At 44.6% G+C, this 25,226-nt stretch overlaps 1 protein-coding gene across 1 annotated transcript in view; it reads left to right on the forward strand.

The window, feature by feature from the left end:
- Positions 1-24,497, forward strand: part of BUG22 (cilia/flagella-associated protein) — a 73,033-nt gene extending 48,536 nt beyond the window's left edge. Inside the window, exons 4-5 of the mRNA XM_086498094.1 lie at positions 23,688-23,924; positions 24,103-24,497. Of these exons, the coding sequence (XP_086354220.1) occupies positions 23,688-23,924; positions 24,103-24,111 (246 nt within the window). The 3' untranslated portion in view covers positions 24,112-24,497. The remainder of the gene's footprint in view (positions 1-23,687; positions 23,925-24,102) is intronic.
- The last annotated feature ends 729 nt before the right edge of the window (positions 24,498-25,226 follow it).

Consider the following 25,226-nt stretch of genomic DNA (forward strand, 5'->3'; position numbering starts at 1 on the left):
TAATAGACAATGCAACAATCTTTTGCAATCTAGAACACCATGAAACAACACCTCCTGCAAGAGTAAATACATAGCCACTTGTGGATTTCCGTGTATCCACATCACCAGCCATGTTAGAGTCACAAAATCCCTTCAACTCCATTGGTCCTTTACCATAGTAGAGGCATTTGTTTTTAGTCCCTTTCAAGTACCTCATAATGGACTTCACTGCATCCCAATGCAACCTTCCTGGATTAGCCATAAACCGGCTCACAACTCCCACTGCATGGGCTATGCCAGGCCTAGTAGCAACCTAGCATATATAAGTGAACCACAAGCTGAAGCATAAGGCACACTTTGCATGTCATTGGCTTCTTCTTTTGACTTAGGACAATCATCCTTGGAGATTTTAACATATGGCTGTAATGGCACACCAAGAGGCTTTGCTTCAGCCATGTTAAATCTGTCGATCACCTTTTCAATGTACTTTTCTTGCGAGTCTTTTGGACTTGCCTTGGTTCAATTCTTCGAGCCCTCCAATCAATGCTAGGATTGTGTAACTCAAGCCACGGTAGCCCGATAACAATTGGACTGCTTGGGCTTTGTATGATATTGAACGCTATTGCTCTTTTAATGTTACTTCTATGGGGCGAGTTTGATACCTGACATCCCCCGAAGCGAGGGGACGACCAATAATGACTTCTACAGTTGCTAGATTAGACTTCTCTACAAGTGGTATGTCTTGTTCTTTTGCAAATTCTCTGTCCATGAAGCATGCTGTTGCACTTGAATTCACAATCCATGTGCCTCGGCATACGGATCTTGATGGGTAGCATAAAACTTGAAGTGGGATCAACGGGCAAAAAGAGACCTTTTACTTGGCTTTTGTCCAACCGTCCAGTCTTTACTGAGGTTGGACGTCCATGTTTTCCGAAAACGTTGAGGTCGTTGCACCATGAATCTTCATCCTTCTCTTTCTTGGACATTGTTGAGCAATATGCCCACGCTCTCCGCAATACATACATATCACCGTGCTGAATCAATTTGCTTGGGCTCAATGCCTGATTCATGGCCCTCTTGAGGTGTGTAGTCTTCATATGTCACTTTTGTTTAAGTCCGTAATGGTGCCCCTTGCCGCCTCTCTTGTCGCCTCTCAAATAGTCGGTTATCACATTCTATTGCTTTAGAGATGAACTCGCTTAATGTGTGAACCTTTGGCATAGTCAATAAAAGATCTTTTACATCATCCTTTAATCCCCATCGAAATTGGGTAATGAAATATTCTTCATGCCAAGTTAAATCACAAGTGAGTTGTTGAAATTCGAATATGCAACAATTCAAATGCATAGACGAATGCAGGCCTTGACCCTTAGTAGAGATTTCTAAGTTTCATTTCAGCAACCCTTGCTCTATGAGTATCCTCGACGGTTGCAGAGAACTCCTTCACAAAAGCTTCAAAGTCATGGAGGAGAGGAGATTCTTTTTCAAGTAAGGGAGCAAACCAAGAGAGAGCCGTACGTGAGAGGAGGGCGCCAATAAGGCCTACTTGAGAGGCATCATGTGGATAACGCTCTCATTGCATTCGAATGAAGAGCTGCACTTGTTGGAGAAAACCTCTAAACTTTGATCTAGTCCCATCAAATTTTTCAGGCAAGCTAACCTTCAGCTCCTTCTTGTGTTGTTGAGAACCGCTGGATCTTGCAGCTTGTGCTTGATGTGTGCTGGTCTCTCGAAGCTCTTGAATTTGACGTTGAAGATCTTGCACAACCGGTCCCAAGACTAGAGGTTGCTCTGCTTGTTAGGTGCAACGGAATGATTGTTTGCGCTTTGCTCAAGATGAGTGCTCCGAACTGTGCTCAAGGTTCCTTTTGTTCTTATGGAAGGGAGAGCCTTCCGTTCTTAATTAGAGAATGCTATGATCACAAACAAAGTGAATGGACACTGTGCGTGCAAGTGTATGAGACTGAGAGATAGAGAGAGAAGAGAGATACGACACCAGAGACGTTGTAAAAGCCTCCTCTGAAGGCCCCACTCTCGTCGACGAGAGTGGTCTACTTATGATTGCACAATCTGGTACAAATGGAATGCATGAGACTGATGCAAGTCTAGGCTATGTCGGTGATGACGATGGGGATAACGAAGTTGACCTAAGGGCTGAAATCTGCGACTAGTCCAAAAACGCTGATTTGGGGGTTGTTTTCTGTAGGTCTTTGACGCTGAAAATCTGCAGGTTTAGGGCTGAAAATTGAGGTCTTTCTGGGGCTGAATCTGCTACTTCTTCATGGGCTAAATCTGCTACCTTTAGGGCTGCATCTGAAGGTCTTTATCGCTTGGAATTTGCAATCGCTAGACCTCCTCAAAACGCTAGGGCTGCATGTCTGCTACTGACCAAAAACGCTAGCTGATGGTGCATCTTCAAAAATGCTGGGCATAGGAAAAACGCCAGGCATAAGAGAGTCTTGCGGTGACGATCTGATGCAAAAATGCTAGTGACTAGGTACTGCTGGCGGTAGTGCTAGATGAAGAAAACGCTAGGTATGCTGCTTGGAGAAACGCCAAGGCTTGGGATCTTGCTTGGAGGGAATCCGCCAAGGGTCTTGTGAGAAGTTGCCTGCTGAGCTTGGCTCCTGTTGCCTCTTCTGCCATTTAGTGCTAACTTTGGTTTGCTTATATATTTTCTTACCCAAATTGCCCTACCTACTTTTGTTGGAAAGTCACTTAAATTAATAAGTGAAAAATATCAAAAATAGGAAAAATAGGCTAAAATCACTGGAAAATTCCCCTGACTGATTCTGATGGATTCTCATGGGAATGCTTATGATCATGTTGTGTGCAACCAGAGGATATGCATCTATACTAAGTGACTGGGCATGCACGGTCTACAAATAGACTCACAAAAGTGCCAGATAACTTCTAATCTAGATTGACTGGACTGACTGAACCCTGATCATGCTGTAGCTTGTCCACGGACACATAGGGTTGGATGTGTCACGTGACACTGCTTGAAGTTGAGCGTTACTCTCGCGAAGTTCTTGTAATTGAGCTTGGATGCTTTGCAATCCGTTGATGACACTTTCCATCGTCGACGCCATGATGGCTTGACAAGATTAAGAGATGGGCGTTTTGAGCGCGTCTCGAGCTAGAAGAAAGCACGAGGAGACGCTCACAATGTACAAGAACTTGGGACTTGATTATAAACTTAACCTTGATACAAGACTTAATACTTGATACTTGATAAAGAAACGTTATCTTGATTACAAGATTTATACTTGGTTAAGAGAACTTGATACAAGAATCAAGTGCAGGACAAGGCTTGATTGCAAGAACAAGATTTGAACAGAAGACAAGAACTAGAAGAGGGCTTACCTCGCAGGAGTCTCACAGTTGGTGTTGGTAAGACTGAAGGGCTTGTAGCCCAAGACTCCTATTTATACTAGTGCTTGAGGAGGTTAGAACTTTCTAGGTTCTTCTTGAGGAGGTTAGAATCTTCTAAATTCTTTTGGAATCTTCTCCAAGCTTGAGCTAGATTCTTGTGTCCATGATAGAAGAGAGGCTCGATGGGTTGCCCAAGTAAAAACCGTTTTCGGTGAGGGAACGGGGCCAAATTTGAAAACGCTGGCTGACGTGTTGAACTGCAAGCGTCAACGCTGATCTGTAGCGACAGAGGGAAAACGCGAGGGCTGATGCAAAACGTTGGTTGATCTGAGACAAAATGATGGTTGGTTGTTGCTCTGCAAAAGCGCCAAGGTTGATGTGGCGTTGTCGCCTCTGATGCCAAAATGCTAGGCATCTAGCGCCCTTTATAGGGACTTATCGGTTATAAATCACTTAAGGTGTAGGTAGGGCAAAACCTCTGTCAAATTCCTTAAAATTAAATCATTAAAATGATTTATTAATAAGCTTGATCGGGGGTTAGTTTTTGGGTGAAACTGTCGCACATCTGTACCCGAGGATCCGATCGACGTGGGGAATGGCTCGTTGTGCCAGATGCCGATCGTAGTGTAATAACATCTGTCAAAACGCATGTACAAACCATTCATGCAAGAGGGTTCCAAAACTGGAAAACCTAATATAATGGATTCTAGACACTCCTATCTAGGGATAGGTGGAAAACTGGCTTTGGAAGTTGATGAAGCATGTCCACGTGGCACACAAAGCCATGTGCACGTGTAACAAACTGCTGACGTGTCAAAGCCTAAAGAATGGAGCCAACTTACAGATGTGGTCGAGGGGCCTAAACTGTCACAAAGTGATGACGTGGCTGCGCGAGAGCAGAAACCCTAACCCTAATTTTGCCAAAAACCCTAACTGTTGAAACCCTAATTATGGAAACCCTAACACTAAAACTCGCAAACCCTAATTTTGGAAACCCTAACCCTAAAATTGCAAAAACCCTAACCCTAACCCTAACCCTAAGGACAGCATGGAGATTTCCAAAAATTGCGCTGGCTAATGACGTGGCAGGCCGTACGGATTTTTGTGATTTACGCTGGTAGCTTTTTGGCTTTGCTTTTGGACTAGATGCTTTTAAGTTTGAAGGCTTTTCACTGTAATTGCTTTTAGGCCAAGGGCCTTTAAATATGAGGCTAGGGCTCATTCTTTGGCATGCTTCCTGGCGAAGGTGCAGAGTTTGGAGTACCGGCTTGTACTGTGTTGATGCAATATAAAGAAATACCAAAAGGGGCGCCAAGGTTTGGGGCCAATACTCTCTCAGGTGGAATTCCGTCACTCCATGTCGCGTGTCATCTCTCTCTCTCTCTCTCTCAATTCATTTGTTATTGAAGTGCTAAAAGTCTGTTTGAGTCTGTTCTTTTCTATTGGCACGTGGTGTAAGGTGCAGCGGAATGAATGTTTGCGCTTTGCTCAAGCTGAGTGCTCCGAACTGTGCTCAAGGTTCCTTTCGTCCTTATGGAAGGTAGAGCCTTCCGTTCTTAATGAGAGAATGCTATGATCACAAACAAAGTGAATGGACACTGTCCGTGCAAGTGTATGAGACTGAGAGATAGAGAGAGAAGAGAGATACGACACCAGAGACGTTGTAAAACCCTCCTCCGAAGGCCCCACTCTCGTCGGCGAGAGTGGTCTACTTATGATTGCACAAACTGGTACAAACTGTATGCATGAGACTGATGCAAGTCTAGGCTATGTCGGCGATGACGACGGGGACGATGAGACCGACCTAAGGGCTGAAATCTGCAATCTTTTATCTGCTGTCCAAAAACGCTATGGGCTGAAATCTGCTACAATCCAAAAACGCTGATTTTGGGGGCTGTTTCTGTAGGTCTTTGTCACTGAAAATCTGCAGGTTTAGGGCTGAAAACTGAGGTTCTTAAGGGCTGAATCTGATGGTCTTTCCGGGCTGAATCTGGTACTCTCTTAAAGCTGAATTTGCAGGTGCTTCAGTGCTGAAAACGCCTGCTGAAAACTGCCAAAAACGCTAGGTGATGAAGCTTCTCAAAAACGCTAGCTGCTGGTATGTGTGGCGATGACCTTGCTGAAAACGCCAATGGCTTGAAGCGACGACGATGATGATCCAAAACGCTAGGGATGCTTGTGGGAGGAAAACACTAGGCTTGGGGAAAGTCTTGCTTGGAGGGGATACCACCAAGGGGTTCTTGCTTGAGAAGTTGCCTGTTGAGCTTGGGCTCCTGCTGCCTCTTCTACCAATTAGTGCTAGTCTAGGTTTGCTTATATACAAACTTACTCAAATTGCCCTACCTACTTTCCAACAAAAGTCACTTAAAAATAATAAGTGAAAAATGTCAAAAATAGGTAAAATAGGCTAAATGCACTGGAAAATTCCCCTGAAGGATTCTGATGGGAATGCTTATGATCATGCTGTGTACAACCAGAGTATATGCATCTACACTAAGTGACTGGACATGCACGGTCTACGAATAGACTCACAAAAGTGCCAGTTCACTTCTAATCTAGACTTACTGGACTGACTGAACCCTGATCATGCTGAAGCTTGTCCACAGACACATAGGGTTGGATGTGTCTGACACGTGGTGCCCGTCTTGTGGCAGTGGTATCAGAGCATCTGGCGTGTACTTTTCTGAATGCATACCGGTCCTACAAAAGAGCAGACAGAGCTATTGGAATTTTATTTGGTATCTTCGCCATCCAAACCCGGACTTATTAGCCACTCCCACCCTTACTTCATCGCGCATCGGGCGCGCTCCCGTCTTCACCGCTCATGTCTTACTGGGCATAAGCCAATTAAGATCACTTGCAAGAGAAGGATCTAGATTTGTGTAAGTCACTGTTTTTCTGAGAAGCAGTGCCATGCAGATGTTGATGTCTATAGCTACCAAGCCGCACACTTTCAAGGACTTGGCAAGCTTTCAAGAAAGTTTTTGCCTGAAGTTATATGGTTTCTGACATCTTCCTTCAGAGTGCAACTTCTGGCAGAGTGGGGTATCCTGAAATGCTTGCCATGGAAACCCTAGCAGATAATTTCTCGACATCTCTCAGTAGATGTCTCTTCACCAGCAGATGAACTTGGAGGTTCGGTGTGATTGCTATCTCTTGGGACTACCATCGCCGCAAAAGAAACACTGTCTGTCCAAGAGCTGATGGACCATGCTGTGCTCGGCTACGACCTCATGGAAGGAACCTAACCCTAATTTTTGGTGCAGGTTTCAAGATAGAAAGTCAGTCGACTTTTCGAGCTCGATTGATGTCGAGATTGCTTTCTAAGTTTGAGTTTTGTTTGGTGATCCTGTTTGGAGTTTGTTTGAAATGGATGGTATCTGTTTTGAATCTGTTTTGGTGTCGATTTGAATTGTTTGACTCTGGTTTGATACTGGTTTCAATGATTGGTGATTTTACTCCCGAGTGGAGAAGTGAGAAATACCATTTTGGTATTGTTTGAACCGCGGAACGACGCAGGCCGATGCCTAGGGAGCGTTTGGTTGTATGCTTGTAAAATAATTGTTGTTGTGACTCCCGGCCCGGACCTGGATGGTTATGCAGGTGGAATATTAAGAAGTCTGAGCAGTGGTTACTCTCAGCACCTCCAGACAACGTAGACTGCGGTCTGGGGGGCGTTTGGTTGTAAAAGGCCTCTATCTCCCGGCTCGGGCCTTTTTAGGTTATGCGGGAGGAGTGATGAGGGAGTCGTTGAATATCCCCTGGCTCGGACCTTGTTAGGTTATGCGGGAGGAGTGTTCATCGTCGACTTTATGTTTCTATGTCTTGTAACGTGCATATGTAAGCATTTGTGTTGCATTGTGATGTGCCAACCACTGAATATTCCTAATTGGATGAGATTGCCTGGGTATGTAATTTTAGTGCATCAAGACACCCGTGGAAGATTTGTACGGTCTGGGTGTGATGGCTAATTTTACTACGCCGGAATATCATGACTTCCGATCTGGACGAAAGGAAAGGAGAAGCTAACTCCTTGATCAAAACAGCCGAAAGGAGAAGTTAACTCCTTGATCAAAAGAGCAAATTGATCGTCCCTCGAAAATTTTTGAGCGAAGTTGAGTTGTTTTGCAGATATGCTTTAATCCCGGACGATTACTCTCTTTCAAGAAGGAGAAATGTAACAAACTACTGACGTGTCAAAGCCTAAAGAGTGGAGCCAACTTACAGATGTGGCCGAGGGGCCTAAACTGTCACAAAGTGATGACGTGGCTGCCCGAGAGCAAAAACCCTAACCCTAATTTTTGCCAAAAACCCTAACTGCTAAAACCCTAATTCTGGAAACCCTAACCCTAAAACTTGCAAACCCTAATTTTAGAAACCCTAACCCTAAAACTTGTAAACCGTAATTTTGAAAACCCTAACCCTAAAATTGCAGAAACCCTAACCCTAACCCTAAGGGCAGCAGGGAGATTTTCAAAAATTGCGCCTGCTAATGACGTGGCAGGCCGTACGGATTTTTGTGATTTACGCTGGGAGCTTTTTGGCTCTGCTTTTGGACCAGATGATTTTAAGTTTGAAGGCTTTTCACTGTAATTGCTTTTTAGGCCAAAGGCCTTTAAATATGAGGCTAGGGCTCATTCTCTGGCATGCTTCCTGATGAAGGTGCAGAGTCTAGAGTACCGGCTTGTACTGTGTTGATGCAACATAAAGAAATACCGAAAGGGACGCCAAGGTTTGGGGCCAATACTCTCTAGGGTGGAATTCCGCCACTTCGTGTCGCGTGTCGTCTCTCTCTCTCTCTCTCTCTCAATTCATTTGTTATTGAAGTGCTAAAAGTCTGTTTCAGTCTGTTCTTTTCTATTGGCACGTGGTGTCCACCTTGTGACAGCACGTGACATCCCCTCTTGCTTAAGGTGAGGTATGGGTACCGAACTCCATGCAGGCCATAAGATGATCTCGATTGAAGGGCCTTCTAGATGATGTCCTCCATGGTTATTTTTGAGAGAGGTTCCCCCGCGCTTTGTGGAAATGTCCAAAAGACAAGGATGATGATGCATCTACTTGCAAACACTGAACTGCCTCCCGGATCAACAATTCCCTTGTTGGTTACCGACAGCTTGTGTGTTACATCCCTAGACATCAGGATGGGTGCTCGCAGTTATGTTCGACCAATGTGAATCAGGCCCTTTGGTTATGAAGTCCCGTTAAAAGGACGGAGGGATGCGCTTCTGCGTAGATTACAAAGGTCTCTATAAGGTCACCATTAAAAACACGTATCCGTGATTCTGTTAGCACGATCTTATGTGTCGACTTTCGGGTGCTCTTTATTTCACCAAGATCGATCTACGTTATGGGTACCATCAGATACGGATACATGCGTATGATGTCCTGAAAACCGCGTTCCGTACACGGTATGTACATTACAGTTTTTGGTGTTACCCTTTGGGTTGACCAACGCTCCTACCACTTTCCAACAAATGATGAATCATCTCTCTCGTCCGTATTTGGGAAAGTGGGTTGTTGTGTTCCTCGACGATATCTTAATAAGCAAAACACTCGAGGAGCACTTCCAACACCTTCGTCTCATCTTGTGTGTTTTGAGACGAGAAAAATTGTATGCGAAACAATGCAAGTGCGAATTTTTTCGCACGAAGTTGCTATATGTGGGTCATGTCATCTCGGCCGATGGCATTCGTATTGACCTCCAAAAGATACGAGCTGTGCTGGATTGGCTCATCTTCGCACGATCAGGCAAGTGAAATCCTTTTTGGGTTTTCCTGGCTTCTATGGGAAGTTTATCAAGGACTCTGCTCGTTTTGTCGAACCTTTTACTCGTCTGCTAAAGGGCGTCCAAAGCAAAAAGCGTAGTGTTAGTCCGTCGATTCGATGGACCGATGAGCTCGACCAATGTTTTCAAACATCGAAGCGGCTTGTTACTACTGCACCGATGTTGCAGATAGTAGATCTGAACAAGCCCTTTGTGGTGGAAATGGATGGCACAATTATGCATTTCGCGCTGTCCTATATCAGGATGAGCAGCTCGTAGCTTTTGAGAGCCGTAAGCTCACAGATGTGCAAACACGTTATTCCACACAGGAGAAGGAATTGTTGGCAGGCATTCATGCCTTGAAAGTTTGGCGCCATTACCTCTTTGGTGTCCGCTTCGTGGTATGGAGGGACCACCATTCTTTGAAATATCTCTGTGATCAGCCCGACCTTCGTGGTCAAAAGGCAAGGTGGCCGAACTCATGCAGGAGTTCGACTTCAAGATACACTACCGTAAGGGTGCTACCAATATGGTAGCTGATGCCCTTAGTAGAATTTTAGAGGTCAATACTTTTTCGTTTGCTGAAATTTCGACTGACTTCTATCTTTCTCTCAAAGGGCATTGCAAAAATGATCGTCACTTTGGTGCAATTTGGTGACAAGTCCAAGAGGGAATATGTAGCTCGGACAGCTATGGAGGTTTGGACGCCTCTGATTTGTCTACGGAGAGAAAGGTAGCGGAGAAGTATTCCATTCGTAATGGATTACTTTTCAAGCAAGGCAAAGTGTGTATGCCCGTTGATGAGGATATCCGCAAGCAAATTTTGTTCGAGTGTCATGATGCACCAAGCGCAGGACACCCTGGCATACACCGTACTTTGGCCTCAGTTGGCTATTGGCAGCACATGAAAACATCTGTTGAAAAGTATGTGTGGAAATGCGCGCAATGTCAGCTCAACAAAGCTGAACGTCAAAAACTCGCTGGATTATTATATCCTTTGCAAATTCCCAATAGCAAATGGACAAGCATTTCTATCCATTTTGTAGTTGGATTGCCCCGCACTATCATGATGCACCAAGCGCAGGACACTCTGGCATACACCGTACTTTGGCCTCAGTTGGCTATTGGCAGCACATGAAAACATCCGTTGAAAAGTATGTGTTGAAATGCGCGCAATGTCAGCTCAACAAAGCTGAACGTCAAAAACTCGTTGGATTATTATATCCTTTGCAAATTCCCAATAGCAAATGGACAAGCATTTCTATCATTTTGGTAGTTGGATTGCCCCGCACTAGTCGTGGTGTAAGGTGCAGCGGAATGAATGTTTGAACTTTGCTCAAGATGAGTGCTCCGAACTGTGCTCAAGGTTCCTTTTGTTCTTATGGAAGGTAGAGCCTTCCGTTCTTAATGAGAGAATGCTACGGTCACAAACAAAGTGAATGGACACTGTGCGTGAAAGTGTATGAGACTGAGAGATAGAGAGGGAAGAGAAATACGACACCAGAGACGTTGTAAAACCCTCCTCCGAAGGCCTCACTCTCGTCGGCGAGAGTGGTCTACTATTGATTGCACAAACTCGTACAAAATGGATGCATGTGAATGATGCAATTCGGGGCTATGTCGGTGATGACGACGGGGATGGCGACACCGACCTAAGGACTAAAATCTGCAACCTCGTATCTGCTGTCCAAAAACGCTGCTATGGCTAAATTCTGCTGCGGCTGAAAACTGTCCAAACGCTGCTGTACAAAAGGCTAATGGTTGAAAATTGTCATGACTTGATCTGCTGAAAACTGTCCAAAAAAATGCTGTTGTAGACAGGTTATTAATGGCTGAAAACTCCATGCATGTGGGCGATCCTGTGATGCTCAAAAACGCCAGCAAGGGAGGTTGGGTTGTGGCGATGTTTCCTCGGAGGAAAAACGCTAGGGCTGGGACTGCTTGGCGATGATGCTTGTAGAAAACGCAAGGGCTGAAATCTTCTAGGCGAGGCTGAATTGGATCAAAAACGCTAGGGGAATGGATCTTCTTGCTTGGAGGGAAAACCACCAAAGGTGCTTGCCTGAGAAGTTGCCTGTTGAGTGATGGAGCTCCTGCTGCCTCTTCTGCCAATTAGTGCTAGTCTAGGTTTGCTTATATACAAACTTACTCAATTTGCCCTACCTACTTTCCAACAAAAGTCACTTTAAAAAAAATGTCAAAAATAGGTAAAATAGGCTAAATGCACTGGAAAATTCCCATGATGGATTCTGATGGGAATGCTTATGATCATGCTGTGTGCAACCAGAGGATATGCATCTACACTAAGTGTCTGGGCATGCACGGTCTACGAACAGACTCACAAAAGTGCCAAATCACTTCTAAATCTAGATTGACTGGACTGAGTGAACCCTTGTCGTGCTGTAGCTTGTCCACGGACACAGGGTTGGATGTGTCACGTGACACGTGGCCACGGTGCCATTTGGGTCGTCATTGATCGAATCACGAAAATGGCACGATGTATCCCTACACGTTCCACCGTAAAGAGCCGCAAATTACCTGAGCTCTTTGTGGAATTTTTATACTAATTATATGGTTTGCGCGACGAAATTGTCAGCGATCGTGATCCAAAATTCACAGGAAATTTTTGGCAAATGGTCTTTCAGAAATTGGAGACCCGTTCGTGCATGTCGTCCTCATATCATCCTGAATTTGATGGACAGACGGAACGCACAAATCAAACTATGGAGGACATGCCATGAGCGTATGTCTCCCGATGTCAATCTGATTGGGAACGCTATCTCCCACAGATTGAGTTTTCTTATAGCAGTAAAAAGCACTTGGCTATTGGCTATAGCCCGTTTATGCTTAAATACAGTTATGAGCCGAAACCACCAATTGCCATTGGATTCAAGGGAATCAAGTTGCGATCGGTAGCCGATGTCTTACACGATATGCAAGAAATGCTTCAGAGTGCAAAAGAGAGTATAAAGATGGCACAAGATTGTGCCACTTTTGATGCTAATCAGCATCGACAACCCCGCGAACTCTAGGAAGGCATGTGGGTGTACCTTAGAGTACCGAAGGATTTCGAAACGATCCGAATTGGCCCATGCTCGAAGTTATCTTACTCGAAGTTATCTTCTTGTTATTGTGGTCCGGTGAAGATAAGTAGGGTTTCTTATAAGTTGGACTTGGCTCAAGGTATTGTTGTACATCCCGTGTTCCATGTAAGCCGTCTAAAAAAACGGCTAGGGTAGGATGACCTAGTAATTTCTCTTGAGCAAGCCCCAGACTTGGAAGACACCACCCGTTACGTTCCACTTGATACCAAATCGGTTCTTGATCACAGGGTCTGCAAGTCTCGCAAGACTTCGTACTCTGAGTATTTGATCAAGTGGAAGCATCGTCTTGAATCCCAAGCTACTTGGGATTTTGTTAAGTCATTAAGGAATCGCTTTCCTGGTTTTATAACCGAGGGTATTGCTGAGGACAACAATTAATTATAAGGGGGGGAAGTGTTACGTCCCCAGACATCATGATGGGCGCCTGTAGTTATGTCCGGCTAGTGTGAATCTGGCCCTTTGGTTATGAAGTCCTATAAATAGGACTAGAATCTCATTTGTGAGACATCTTGTCTAATCACCACACTTGGACTCTAGGCCCTTGGTAGCTCTGCCCGTACACCCGTATTGGTGTTGGCTGGGTGGTATGGGACACCGGCCCCTTGGTTGCAGGCTCCCAGGCTCGCGGGTGAGCCCGTATTAGCGTAGAGCGAATGGCTGGATATGCAAATGCCGATGTCCACAAAGGTTACCGGCCAGCCTATGCTGCCCCTACGTGGAAAGATTGGCGAGAGCAATGCCGAATGGGAGATGAAGATGGATATGTCCTTTGGAATGCCCACGAACCATGGCAAGTCCTTTGTTTGATGTCTCATGAAACCGCCAAGTTACTCCTCAAAGATAGTGTCACGTGACACATCCAACCCTATGTGTCCGTGGACAAGCTACAGCATGACCAGGGTTTAGTTCAGTCAAGTCCAGTGAAACACCTCTTGGAAAAGGGTCTTGTCCAGCTTAGTACTTCACCGTATTGCTCTCCAGTGTTGTTGGTTTTGAAGAAAGACAGATCTTGGAGAATGTGCATCGATTATAGCACTCTCAATGAAATCACCATCAAGAACAGATTTCCGATTCCTAGGATCGATGATATACTCGACAGGTTACAGGAATCCTCGTGCTTTAGCAGGATTGACTTGAAGAGTGGATATCATTAGATCAGGATAGCGCCAGGAGATGTCTACAAGACAGCTTTTCGGACGACTTTTGGGTTATTTGAGTTTTTGGTGATGCCTTTTGGCTTAACCAATGCTCTTGCGACATTTAACCGGATGATGGACAGGATTTTTTTGAGAGTACAGGCTATTTGTTGGCACTTTCTTTGACGACATCATTGTTTTCTCCAAGAATGAGGCAGAACACAGAGATCATCTGCTTCAAGTCTTTCAGGCATTACGAGATCACACGTTAGTGATTAATGCAAAGAAAAGTGAATTTTTCCTACTAGAGATACACTTTTTGGGACACATTGTGTCAGCAGCAGGAGTGCGAATGGACCCGGCCAAGATAGACTATCCGTGATTGGCCCGATTTGAGGAATGTCCATGAAGTTAGAAGCTTCTTGGGACTGTGTTCGTACTACAGGCGGTTCATACGAAAGTTTGCAGAGGTTGCTTCCCCTCTGCATACCTTGACACAGAAAGGAGTACCTTTTTCGTGGGGACCCACAGAGGTGACTGCCATTGAAAGAGAAATTCACTACAGGACCAGATTTGACTTTGCCGGACTTGCAGAAGTCTTTTGAAGTATTTTGTGATGCTTGTGGTTGTAGTCTGGGTGCGGTCTTGATGCAAGAAGGCCATGTCATTGCTTACGAGAGCCGATTGTTCTCTAGGCCGGAGATGACAGCACAGATATATGAGAAAGAGCTTTTGGCAGTGATCCATGCTCTTACTCAGTGGCGGCACTACCTACTCGGAGCGGATTTTACTGTCTTTACAGACCATCAGAGTTTGCGCTACTTCTTGTCACAGAACAGATGTGGTGGGCGAACATCTTGTCACAGTTTCACTTCCAGCTTGTCCATGTGCAGGGACAGAAGAATGTGGTGGCAGATGCTTTGTCTCGGAAGCCGTTGGTTCTGGCTATTTCCGCGATACATCATAGGAGCTTCGAGGATATGGTCGATCGGTATGCCACAGATACAGATTTTGCAGATATTTTTCACACGGATACGGGATGGGAAGACAATAGCTCGATACTCCCTTCGGGAAGGCTACTTGATGAAAAAGACTATGTTGTGCGTTACACAACCGTTGAGGGAAAAGGTTATGACTGAATGCCACTGTCCACCTTTTACGAGTCACCGCGGCATTGCTACCACCATGAAGGGGGTAGAGAGATACTTCTTTGGGCCGAGACTCAAAAAGGATGTGGAAGAGTTTGTACGCAGTTGCTTAGTATGCCAGAAGGTCAATTTTGACAGGCATAAGGCACAGGGATTGTTAAAGCCTTTACCCATACCCACCCGCCCCTGGAAAAGTATTGAAATGGATTTCATTTTTGATCTCCCGAGAACACAGAATGATCACGATGATTTTTCGATTACATGGCGCGTCTGAGACGATTGTCTCCGACAGAGAGCCCAGATTTATGAGTTTGTTTTGGAAGGCAATTTGGGAGAACATTGATACGCAGTTGCAGTTCTCGTCATCGTTCCACTTGCAGACTGACGGGCAATTTGAGATTGCCAATTCAATGATTTTAGATTTATTGAAGTCTTGTATCTCGGATCAGAAGACTCAATGGAAAAAGAACTTACCTTTGGTGGAATTTGCCTACAATAACACGATACACTCTTCGACGGGGAAGACGCCATGTGAGATTGTTGAAAGTGCTGTGAAGGTTATATCCTTCCTGAGCACGAAGATTAGATATTTGAAGCGGATGAATATTCGCGAGATTTGGATACGGCTTTTGCCAAGGTTCGCGAGACTTTGCAGGAGTCTCAAGAACGACAGAAAAAGGCAGCGGATCGGCATCGTCGCGACTTGAAATTGAAGGAGGATGATTGGGTGCTCTTACGTTTTGAGAAGGCACGCCTACGAAAGAAAAAGGGAAAGGAGAGGCTTTTCCAAAGCTTAGTATGCGATACTACGGACCTTTCCAGATTACTGACAAGATAAATGATGTCTCCTTCCGATTGAAACTGCCAGATACTTGGAGGATTCACAATGCATTGCATGTGACTCTCTTGAAACCTGTTAAGGGTGATGTGCCTGATGATGGGGAGCTTGATGAGTAACCCGAAGTGGAAGAAAACGAGGAGATCCTTGTTCATGAACAGATTTTGGCACATAACGATACGAAGAAAGGTAAAGACCGAAGGCGGTTCTTGGTTAAGTTCAAGAACTTTCCTGCATTTGATGCGAAGTGGATGGAGGAGGAGGACCTAGCAGATACTCCTCGGATTGTGAAACTTTACCTCGATGTTTTGGTTTAGCATAGTCTACTCCAAACGGAACCTCGAATTCAGCTTGGCCGGAGATCTGGTGCAGTGGGATGCACAAGAGGGGAGTCACTCCGCTCCCTTGTCAACAGATGCCTTGATTTTGATACTAAAGTCATTGATGTCTCTTTGAGCTTCAGGGATACTGAGAGCTGACAGTATTCTGCTGGATGACTTTATGAAATGGAATTTCTGATTATGATACTGATTTGTTCTTGACTTCTTGTGAGTGCAAGAATTGATAGCCGAAATGACTGCAGCATTTTTGTCTGATTGATCTCGAATAGACATGGTTGCAATAGGGGTTAGTCAATCGGACATCGATGAGGTCCCGATTGGACCTAGATGTGATTGCTAGCTACATTGCCGATAAATCATGGTCTAAGATCCGAATGAATGTTGAATGTCATGTGATGTCCTGTGATGTCCTGTGATGTCGTGTGATGTGACTGTCGATTTTGTACATGTGCTAGATGTGTGTTCCTAGTACTAATAGTCAGTGTCTGCTAAGACGGTTTATGGCTTTTGTCGGTTTTGCAAGCGTAATCGCGGTCGATTACAATGCTTTCAAGAGGGGGGTATGTCACAAAGTGATGACGTCAGAAACCCTAAATTTCTGCCAGAAACCCTAAAATTCCTGCAAATCCTAATTTTTGCCAAAAACCCTAATTTCTGGAAATCGCGGAGGCTATTAATTTTTTTTTTTTGAAAATGATGAGTGACGTAAATTTTGCTTTTTCTCTACAATATGAGAAAGAGAGAGAGAATGCTTTTGCTTTCATGTTTTGACTCTCTGTGAGAGAGAGCAATTGCTTTTGATTTGAAGCTTTTGGGGCTCTGCTTTTGGGTATCCATTGTAACCTTTAAATTAGTGGTGAGGGCCTCACTTCTCAGAGCATCTGGACGCAGAGTCTGAGAGTGAAACCCTAGCCACTCTCTTGTACTTTGAACTGATTAATATAAAAAGAAATACCGAAAGGGGCGCCAGTCTTTGGGGCCAATATCTCTAGGCACGGAACTCCGCCGGGCCAGTGCAAATCTATTGTGATCTGTGAATTGTTTTGAAGTGGTTATTTGGTGCTGTTGCGATTGATTTTTGACTTGGAGTGTCCAAGTCTGTTACAGGAAACCAAAGAAAGAAGGGCTTGCCCAGTCTCCCCTTGTGCTTCTTTTCACTCATTGAGAGCGGACCGTGCACTTAGCGACTGGCCAATCGACGTGAGGTGGGACACAGCAACCTTGGTGTGAGCGCCAGGCCTCCAAGGGGTGCGTCCGCGGAAAAGAGCAAAACTTGAGTGCAGAGAAGATCCTTCTCTAATACAGATTCCTCAAGACCCTCAAGAAATTCAAGACCCCCAAGAACCCAAGAACCCAAGACCCACAAGAACCCAAGTTCCTTGAGAACTTAAGAACCAAAGATTACCAGTGTATGGTCATCACCCGAAGCGGAATGGATACTTCGCATGGAGGTGGTGAGCATGGGAGTGGCGAAGAAGAGTTTTCCCCACCAGGAGGTTTTCCCAACCCTCCCCCTTCCCCATCTACGCCATGGATTGTACCAAATCCTATGGAGGCGATGGTCAAGTCGATGATAGAGATGATGGCACAACAACAAGAAACGACTCGCGTTGCGATGGCACAACTAGAAAGAAAAGCAGAAAGACAAGAAGCCTTGGAGCATGAACGCCAACTCAGACAAGACACCTTTGAGCGTGAGCTTGATCAAGCGCGCTTGGTGGTTGAAGAACGACAGGCAGAGCGTGCGGCTCTCGCCTCGAAGTCTGAGCCAGCCAAATATGTTGGTAGTTCCTCAAGTGGCGCAAGCCGAGATTCGAATTTCAACAACCCACTCACAGAGAAGATTGAGTTCAGTAAGTATGATGGTAAGATGGATGCCATGGTTATTCATTCTTAGTTGCATCAATTTAATGCTTATTTTGCGACAACTAAGAAGACAGGAAATAGCAAAGTTTTGACGATAGCTATGTACCTTGCTGGTGATGCCATCAATTGGTACCACGCATGGCAAGAGGCACAGTTAGCCGCGCACCTAGAGGAAGCCGACGAATTCACGCCTCTTTCCTTCAACTGGGCTGATTTTCAAGACAAGCTCAAGGCGTGGTTTATGCCACCCCAGTACCTCACACGATTGAAGGACGATTGGCGCGGTCTCAAGCAAAATGGCATGCCAGTTATGTCTTTCTCTAATCGTGTTTTGCAGCTCGACACGCAATTACGCAAATCAGATGCGGAACGGAAGGAGGCATTCCTTTATGGATTGGACGAGTATATCAAGTATGATGTCGAGGTGCTCGATCCAATCGATCTCAACAAGGCGGTAGCGATTGCTCTCGCGTAGGAGATGAAGCACAACAAGGGAAAGCCCAAGGAAAACAAGACTTCGACAAGTACCACTCAGAACCCTCAGAACGGTAAGATTGGTAACTCTTCTAACCAATCTTCCAATAGTCTCTCAGAAAAGAACTCTCAAAATGAACCTAAGGGTAAAGCTAACACAATTGCTAAACCTAAGCTCATTCCAGATGAAAAGGTAGCACAAGGAATTTTAGGAGGATACATCACGTCGGAAGAGCAAAGCACTTATTCTAAGGAAGGTCGTTGTTTTCATTGTGACATTAAGGGTCACATAAAAAGAGCATGTCCTAAGCTTGACTCTAATGAATCTAAAGAATCCATAGAACCCACTTCCTCTGTCAATGCAATAAATGACAACACGAGTGTGCCCCATGTCACGTGACACATCCAACCCTATGTGTCCGTGGACAAGCTACAGCACGACAAGGGTTCAATCAGTTCAGTCAATCTAGATTTAGAAGTGTTCTGGCACTTTTGTGAGTCTGTTCGCAGACTGTGCATGCCCAGGCACTTAGTGTAGATGCATATTCTCTGGTTGCACACAGCATGATCATAAGCATTCCCATCAGAATCCATCAAAATCCTTCAGGGGAATTTTCTAGTGCACTTAACCTATTTTCCCTATTTTTGACATTTTTCACTTATTATTTTTAAGTGACTTTTGTTGGAAAGTAGGTAGGGCAAATTGAGTAAGTTTGTATATAAGCAAACCTAGGCTAGCACTAATTGGCAGAAGAGGCAGCAGGAGCACCATTGCTCAACATGCAACTTCTCAGCAAGAACCCCCTTGGTGGCGTTTTCTCCTCCAAGCAAGAAGACTTCCCCTAGCGTTTTCCTCAGCAGATACTCATCGCAAGGAGACATCAGCCTAGCGTTTTCATCAAGTATGACCTCAACATGCAACGTTTTTCAGCCATGAAGAACCCGCAAGTTCAACCCCTAAGGAGTAGCAGATTCAGCCCGGAAAGACCATCAGATTCAGCTCTTAAGAACCTCAGTTTTCAGCCCTAAACTTGCAGATTTTCAGCGTCAAAGACCCATAGAAACAGCCCCAGAATCAACGTTTTTGGACTAGTTGTAGATTTCAGCCCATAGCGTTTTTGGACAATAGATAAAAGGTTGCAGATTTCAGCCTTTAGACCGGTGTCGTCATCCTCGTCGTAATCATCGACATAGCCTAGACTTGCATCAGTCTCATGCATACAGTTTGTACCAGTTTGTGCAATCATAAGTAGACCACTCTCGCCGACGAGAGTGGGGCCTTCGGAGGAGGGTTTTACAACGTCTCTGGTGTCGTATCTCTCTTCTCTCTCTATCTCTTAGTCTCATACACTTGCACGCACAGTGTCCATTCACTTTGTTTGTGATCATAGCATTCTCTCACTAAGAACGAAAGGCTCTACCTTCCATAAGAACAAAAGGAACCTTGAGCACAGTTCGGAGCACTCATCTTGAGCAAAGCGCAAACATTCATTCCGCTGCACCCAACACCCCAAGTTTCTTGTGACTCTCCCATTGATGACCCGGAAAGACCATCAGATTCAGCTCTTAAGATCCTCAGTTTTCAGCCCTAAACCTGCAGATTTTCAGCGTCAAAGACCCACAGAAACAGCCCCAGATCAGCGTTTTTGGACTAGTTGCAGATTTCAGCCCATAACGTTTTTGGACAAGATAAAAGGTTACAGATTTCAGCCTTTAGACTGGTGTCGTCATCCCCATCGTCATCATCGACATAGCCTAGACTTGCATCAGTTCATGCATACAGTTTGTACCAGTTTGTGCAATCATAAGTAGACCACTCTCGCCGACGAGAGTAGGGCCTTCGGAGAAGGGTTTGACAACGTCTCTAGTGTCGTATCTCTCTTCTCTCTCTATCTCTCAGTCTCATACACTTGCACGCACAATGTCCATTCACTTTGTTTGTGATCATAGCATTCTCTCACCAAGAACGAAAGGCTCTACCTTCCATAAGAACAAAAGGAACCTTGAGCACAGTTCGGAGCACTCATCTTGAGCAAAGTGCAAACATTCATTCCGCTGTACCTAACACCCCAAGTTTCTCGTGACTCTCCCATTGATGAGTCTCTCATTAAATGTCATGGTCATATGACGGGGTAGCGTTTTGTCATATTGTTTGACCGAGGCAGTATGCATGATGTGATTAGTCCCTCTCTTGTTGAGAGAGCTCGCCTATAGGTTAGTCAGAAATCTCCTCTCGAGGTTTTTGGCTTCGCTCCCGGTATGGACTCTCTCATCACGAAAGAGTACCTTGATGTGTTGTTTACAGTTCAACAAGCTGCTTTCGTAGAAAATTTGTAGTCTCTCCTCTCTCAAGATGTGATATGATTTTGGGCATTCAGTGGTTTCGTGAGCATAACCCTCTCATTGATTGAGCGGAAAATACGTTCACTTTCAATGCCAAAAGTGACTCTCCCCTTGTCATTCGTGGAGAGCAAGTTGTTCATTCTCCATCTCTCATTTCTAATGTGCAGGCGAAGATTGAACGGATTCAGGAGAAGGAGATTCTCTCGGTCTCGTCTTCTCCAAAGCATGATACACAGGATTTGCATGATGATAAGCATGATGATTTGAATGATAATGATAAGCATGATGATTTGGATGACATTGACAAGCATGATGATTTGCATGATGACCACGATGTGATTTCTCACAAGCATGATGATTTGCATGAAGATGATGTGATTGTTGACAAGGATGATGTATTAGTTGATACTTTTTCTAGTGAAGCTAACCTCATTGCAGATTCAATCAATCACGAAGACCCGATCTTGGCTCTCGAGTTGAGATCCAGAGAATCCCCACAGGAAGATTTGATCAAACAGGAAGAAACGATCTTGGCTCTCGAGCCTAGGTCCAAAGAACCCTTACAGGAAGTACTATGTGCTCGAATGATTAGACATCACGCATTGTTCGAGTGTTGCATTCATGATCGTTTCTTGTATTTTAGTCAGCGTCTTTATGTGACCCCTTTTCCTAGGCATGACATATTGTACGTTGAGTACGTTTCTCTTATGAATGAGCACGGATATATGCGGCTTTCTCATGAAAAGCTGAAAAGTTTACATTCAAGGAAGTCACATTCCATGTCTCTTCCTTGGCACGACACAGTTGTAGAAAGAGCACAAGAAAGTATGAGCATCAAGCATGGGCATTTTCGTTGTGATTTGCCACAGTTGATTGATTTAGATCATAAAGACAAGATTCGATCTCATTGTTTGCGTATGTGTGGTGAACGGTTTGGCACTCCGTCTCTTTGTTCATCTACATTGCATGCACAGTTTTTGAGGAAGACAAGATTTTTTCCAGTCACTTTACATGGAATAGGTATGTTCATGTTTTTGTGTTGGAAGTGGTTTCACGAATTTTCAGCCATGGAGATTCTTGAAGAAGAAAGAAGCATGACTCTACTGAAGACTTTGTGTCGCTTTCGGTGCGGCCCAAAGAAGCAAGCGTTGTAGACCTTTATGAAGTTCGAGTACCGCACGACGCACACATCAAAGTGGGCCGGCGAAGAGTCCCTTCCGGATGCTATCGGCGATCTCCCTCGACGCCATAGAGTTCGGTATCAGAACTTGACTTTGAAAAGGAGGGGATGTCACGTGACACATCCAACCCTATGTGTCTGTGGACAAGCTACAGCATGACCAGGGTTTAGTTTAGTCAAGTCAGTCTAGAATAGGAAGTGATCTGACACTTTTGTGAGTCTGTTCGCAGACTGTGCATGACCAATCACGTAGAGTAGATGCATATCCTCCGGTTGCACACAGCATGATCATCAGCATTCCTATCAGAATCCATCAGGGGAATTTTCCAGCGCATTAAACCTATTTTCCCTATTTTTGACATTTTTCACTTATTTATTAAGTAACTTTTGTTGGGAACTAGGTAGGGCAATTTTGCTAAGATAATATATAAGCAAACCTAGGCTAACACTATCTGGCAGAAGAAGAAGGAGAGCATCAGGCACTCAGTGCAGCAGGGCTCTGGAGACCTTCTCAGTAAGATGACCCCCCTTCAACCTGGCGTTTTTGGAGCCGAGAACGCCAGCGTTTTTCAGCCATGCCATCAGCGTTTTTAGCCAGCCATGCCAGCGTTTTCAGCCTTGTACCTTCGCGATTTCAGCAGGGTAAATTCAGCCAGTAAAGGGACAGCCTACTCAGCGTTTGCAGCAGCTAGCAAGTAGCGATTTAACACCAACAACTTAGCGTTTTTTAGCAGCCTGAGACCAGCGTTTTGTAGCAGCAAAACAACCAGCCACATAGCGTTTTTCAGCAACGATTCCACCTCAGCATGCCAGCGTTTTGCATCAGCAAGTTTAGCAGATAGAAGCCCAACAGATCCAGCGATTCCAAGAAAGAAAAAGACAGCGCGACAAGAAGCATCCCAAGCATGCAGATTTTAGCCATAGTCCCGTCCTCGTCGTCCACACCGTCGACATCGACATAGCAAGCATTAGATTTGCATCAGCATCTTGTACCAGATTGTGCAATCAATAGTAGATCACTCTCGCCATCAAAGTGGGGCCCTTAGAGGAGGGTTTTACAACGTGTCTGGTGTCGTATTCTCTTCTCTCTCTATCTCTCAGTCTCATGCATTTCCATTCACAGTGTCCATTCACTTTGTTTGTGTCCATTGCACTCTCTCACTAAAGGAACGGAAGGCTCTCCCTTCTGTAAGTAAAAGGAACCCTTGAGCACAGTTCGGAGCACTCATCTTGAGCAAAGTTTAACATTCATTCCCCTGCACCTTACATAGGGGCACCTCTTAGGGCTTCGACTAGATTGTCAAATGATGGAAGCTCTAGATGAATCCTCGTCTCTGCAACGGATGTGGCTGCGAATGGCTCACAATGCCTGTGAACTCCCATGGTGGTTGCCTCGGATTGGAACCCTTTGGCTCTGGATTGATGGCTACCGATTGCTAAGAAGATGCAGATGGTTTGCAAGGGTACAATGTTCGAGGGTCCTCTCTCTTGCAATGCTCCTAAGTTAATCTGCTGAGAGGAGAGGCCCTAGCACACTTATAAAGGCCCGTAGCCTTATTCAAAAGCAGTTACGTAAAAAGCACTGAAACCCAATAGCTCCAAACTCAAAAGCATACGCCCTCTGGGCCCTTCCGTAAATTGCGGCCCGTTTGTACTGTCATGTCAGCAATTTTCACATTTTGCGGGCCTGTCTGTACAGTGCTGTCACGTGATCATCTCTACGAAAAATTGGGCTTCTGCTTTATTTTAAAAGGGTTTAGGTGCCTTGGCCGGGGTTTGGTAAGTTGGTAGGGTTAGGTTTTTAAACCTATTTCTCTTTGGGCCACTTGGCCATAATTTGCAAGTTGGTAAGAACTTCTGTGTCTTCCGTTAGGGTTTAGGCTCCTAGGCTGGGTTTTGTCAGTTAGGCCATGCCACGTCATCAGTTTGTGACAAGGGCTAGTTGTATCTAGTTTTTATAGTCTCCAGATTGTCGCCTTCGGGCCTGCTTTGTGATCAGTGATGTCTTGCCCTTAGAATTGGCACCATTTGGGCGTTTTGAGGGAATTCTGAAGTAATATAAATTGGCCTCTTTCAGAGAGAGAGAGAGAGAGAGAGAGAGAAGAAGAAGAAGAAGAGATTTAATGTTTTTTACAGTCAACCACTCGTGTGAAGCCCTACATTTGCACAATGCCTTTACGTCTGGATGATGGTTGGAACCAAGTGCAGTTCAATCTGTCAGATTTTACTAGGCGTGCTTACGGAACCAACTATGCAGAGACACTTCGTGTGCAAGTGCATGCTAATTGTCGAATTCGAAGGATTTACTTCTCCGACAGACTTTACTCTGAAGAGGAATTGCCCCCAGAGTTCAAGCTTTTTCTACCAATTCAGGTAGTGGAACAACGTTATATGTCTGTAGTGTTTGCAGATCGGTTTTATTGTTTCACTTGAAATGCCTTGTGTCATGAATGGAACCTCCCATATTCTGCATGGGGACAGGTCATTGGTATGTTTACATCAAATGTTGCTAAGCATCTTCTTATTTGTTTGTTTCTCTGTGTTTTTCCAGAAAGCATGAACTGCTCAGAACATGCCTTTGTAGTCACAACAGAAATCCTTGAGGCTCCGCCGCAACTGAGATCTCTTACGGCACGTACAAGTAGGGGCTGTCATACCTCACTCACACTGCGTGGAGGTGACTGGCTAAACACTTCCAATCGTCAAAGGCATGGGAAGCTTTTCAAAACTGATACAAGTTTCCTCTTGATTATTGTACCAACCCAGAGCTTTGATTTGAGTGAAGTTAAAGTTTTCTAGATCAAGTTGTAGAATCACAGTGATATTATGCTCTTAAATCTACTCGCGGTCTAGCTGTGAAGTCCTGTTTATACAAACATTGCCTGAACATAATGTGTTTGTATCTTCTCTGTTTTTTAGTGTTTCTCAAGCAACATCTATTCACTAGCATGCTTGGTTTATCTGTTGTGTTAAATGTAGCTGTTATCCAGACATGGTTACAAGCCGGAGTTTAGGCTGACCTTGCTTACTGAAAATAGTGACTCTAGAGTTATGCTCATTTACGAAAGTCAATGAGGCTTCTTGCAATGCAAGTGTGTGTCGTTCACCTTGATCCTATCCATCCCTAAGGTTCCATCAAGACACTTGTTTTCGAAATCAGGCACCTGCAGGTGCAGAAGTTGGCTTGCAAAATGTCTTTGTTTTGAGCTGTCTTTTCATATTAATGCATTATACTTGTGCATACGAGTAAAAGGAATCCCTACATCTTGTGTTTCTTGCTACTTATCCATTTACAGCTGCTAAGATTCTTGTTACCATGTTCAGTTAAACCATAGGAAACCTCGGCATTCACACACACTCAAGAGTGCACATAGCACAACACACTTTTCCTCCTACAGAATGTGTGGTGGGCTTGTGTTCAAGAATGGAAATTGCCTTGAAATAGAGTACAACGGTAGAGAAAGCGCAATTTGAGTTGCTGTTGATGATGCTATTCCCTAATTTTTAAAAAATTCCAATATTGCTATTGCTTGGAGAGATGAATTTATTTTCCAATTGTGTCGCTCTTTGTTACGTGCGAACTGTAGTATGAGGCAACATTGTGAGGTTCAAAATGAATCTTTGATGAATATTGGCATCGCAAAGGCTTGAAAGGTGCTTGTTGAAGAAGTTTAG

This window comes from Adiantum capillus-veneris, chromosome 24 (genome assembly GCF_014529385.1).
Source record: "Adiantum capillus-veneris isolate H3 chromosome 24, ASM1452938v2, whole genome shotgun sequence".
NCBI lineage: Eukaryota > Viridiplantae > Streptophyta > Polypodiopsida > Polypodiales > Pteridaceae > Adiantum > Adiantum capillus-veneris.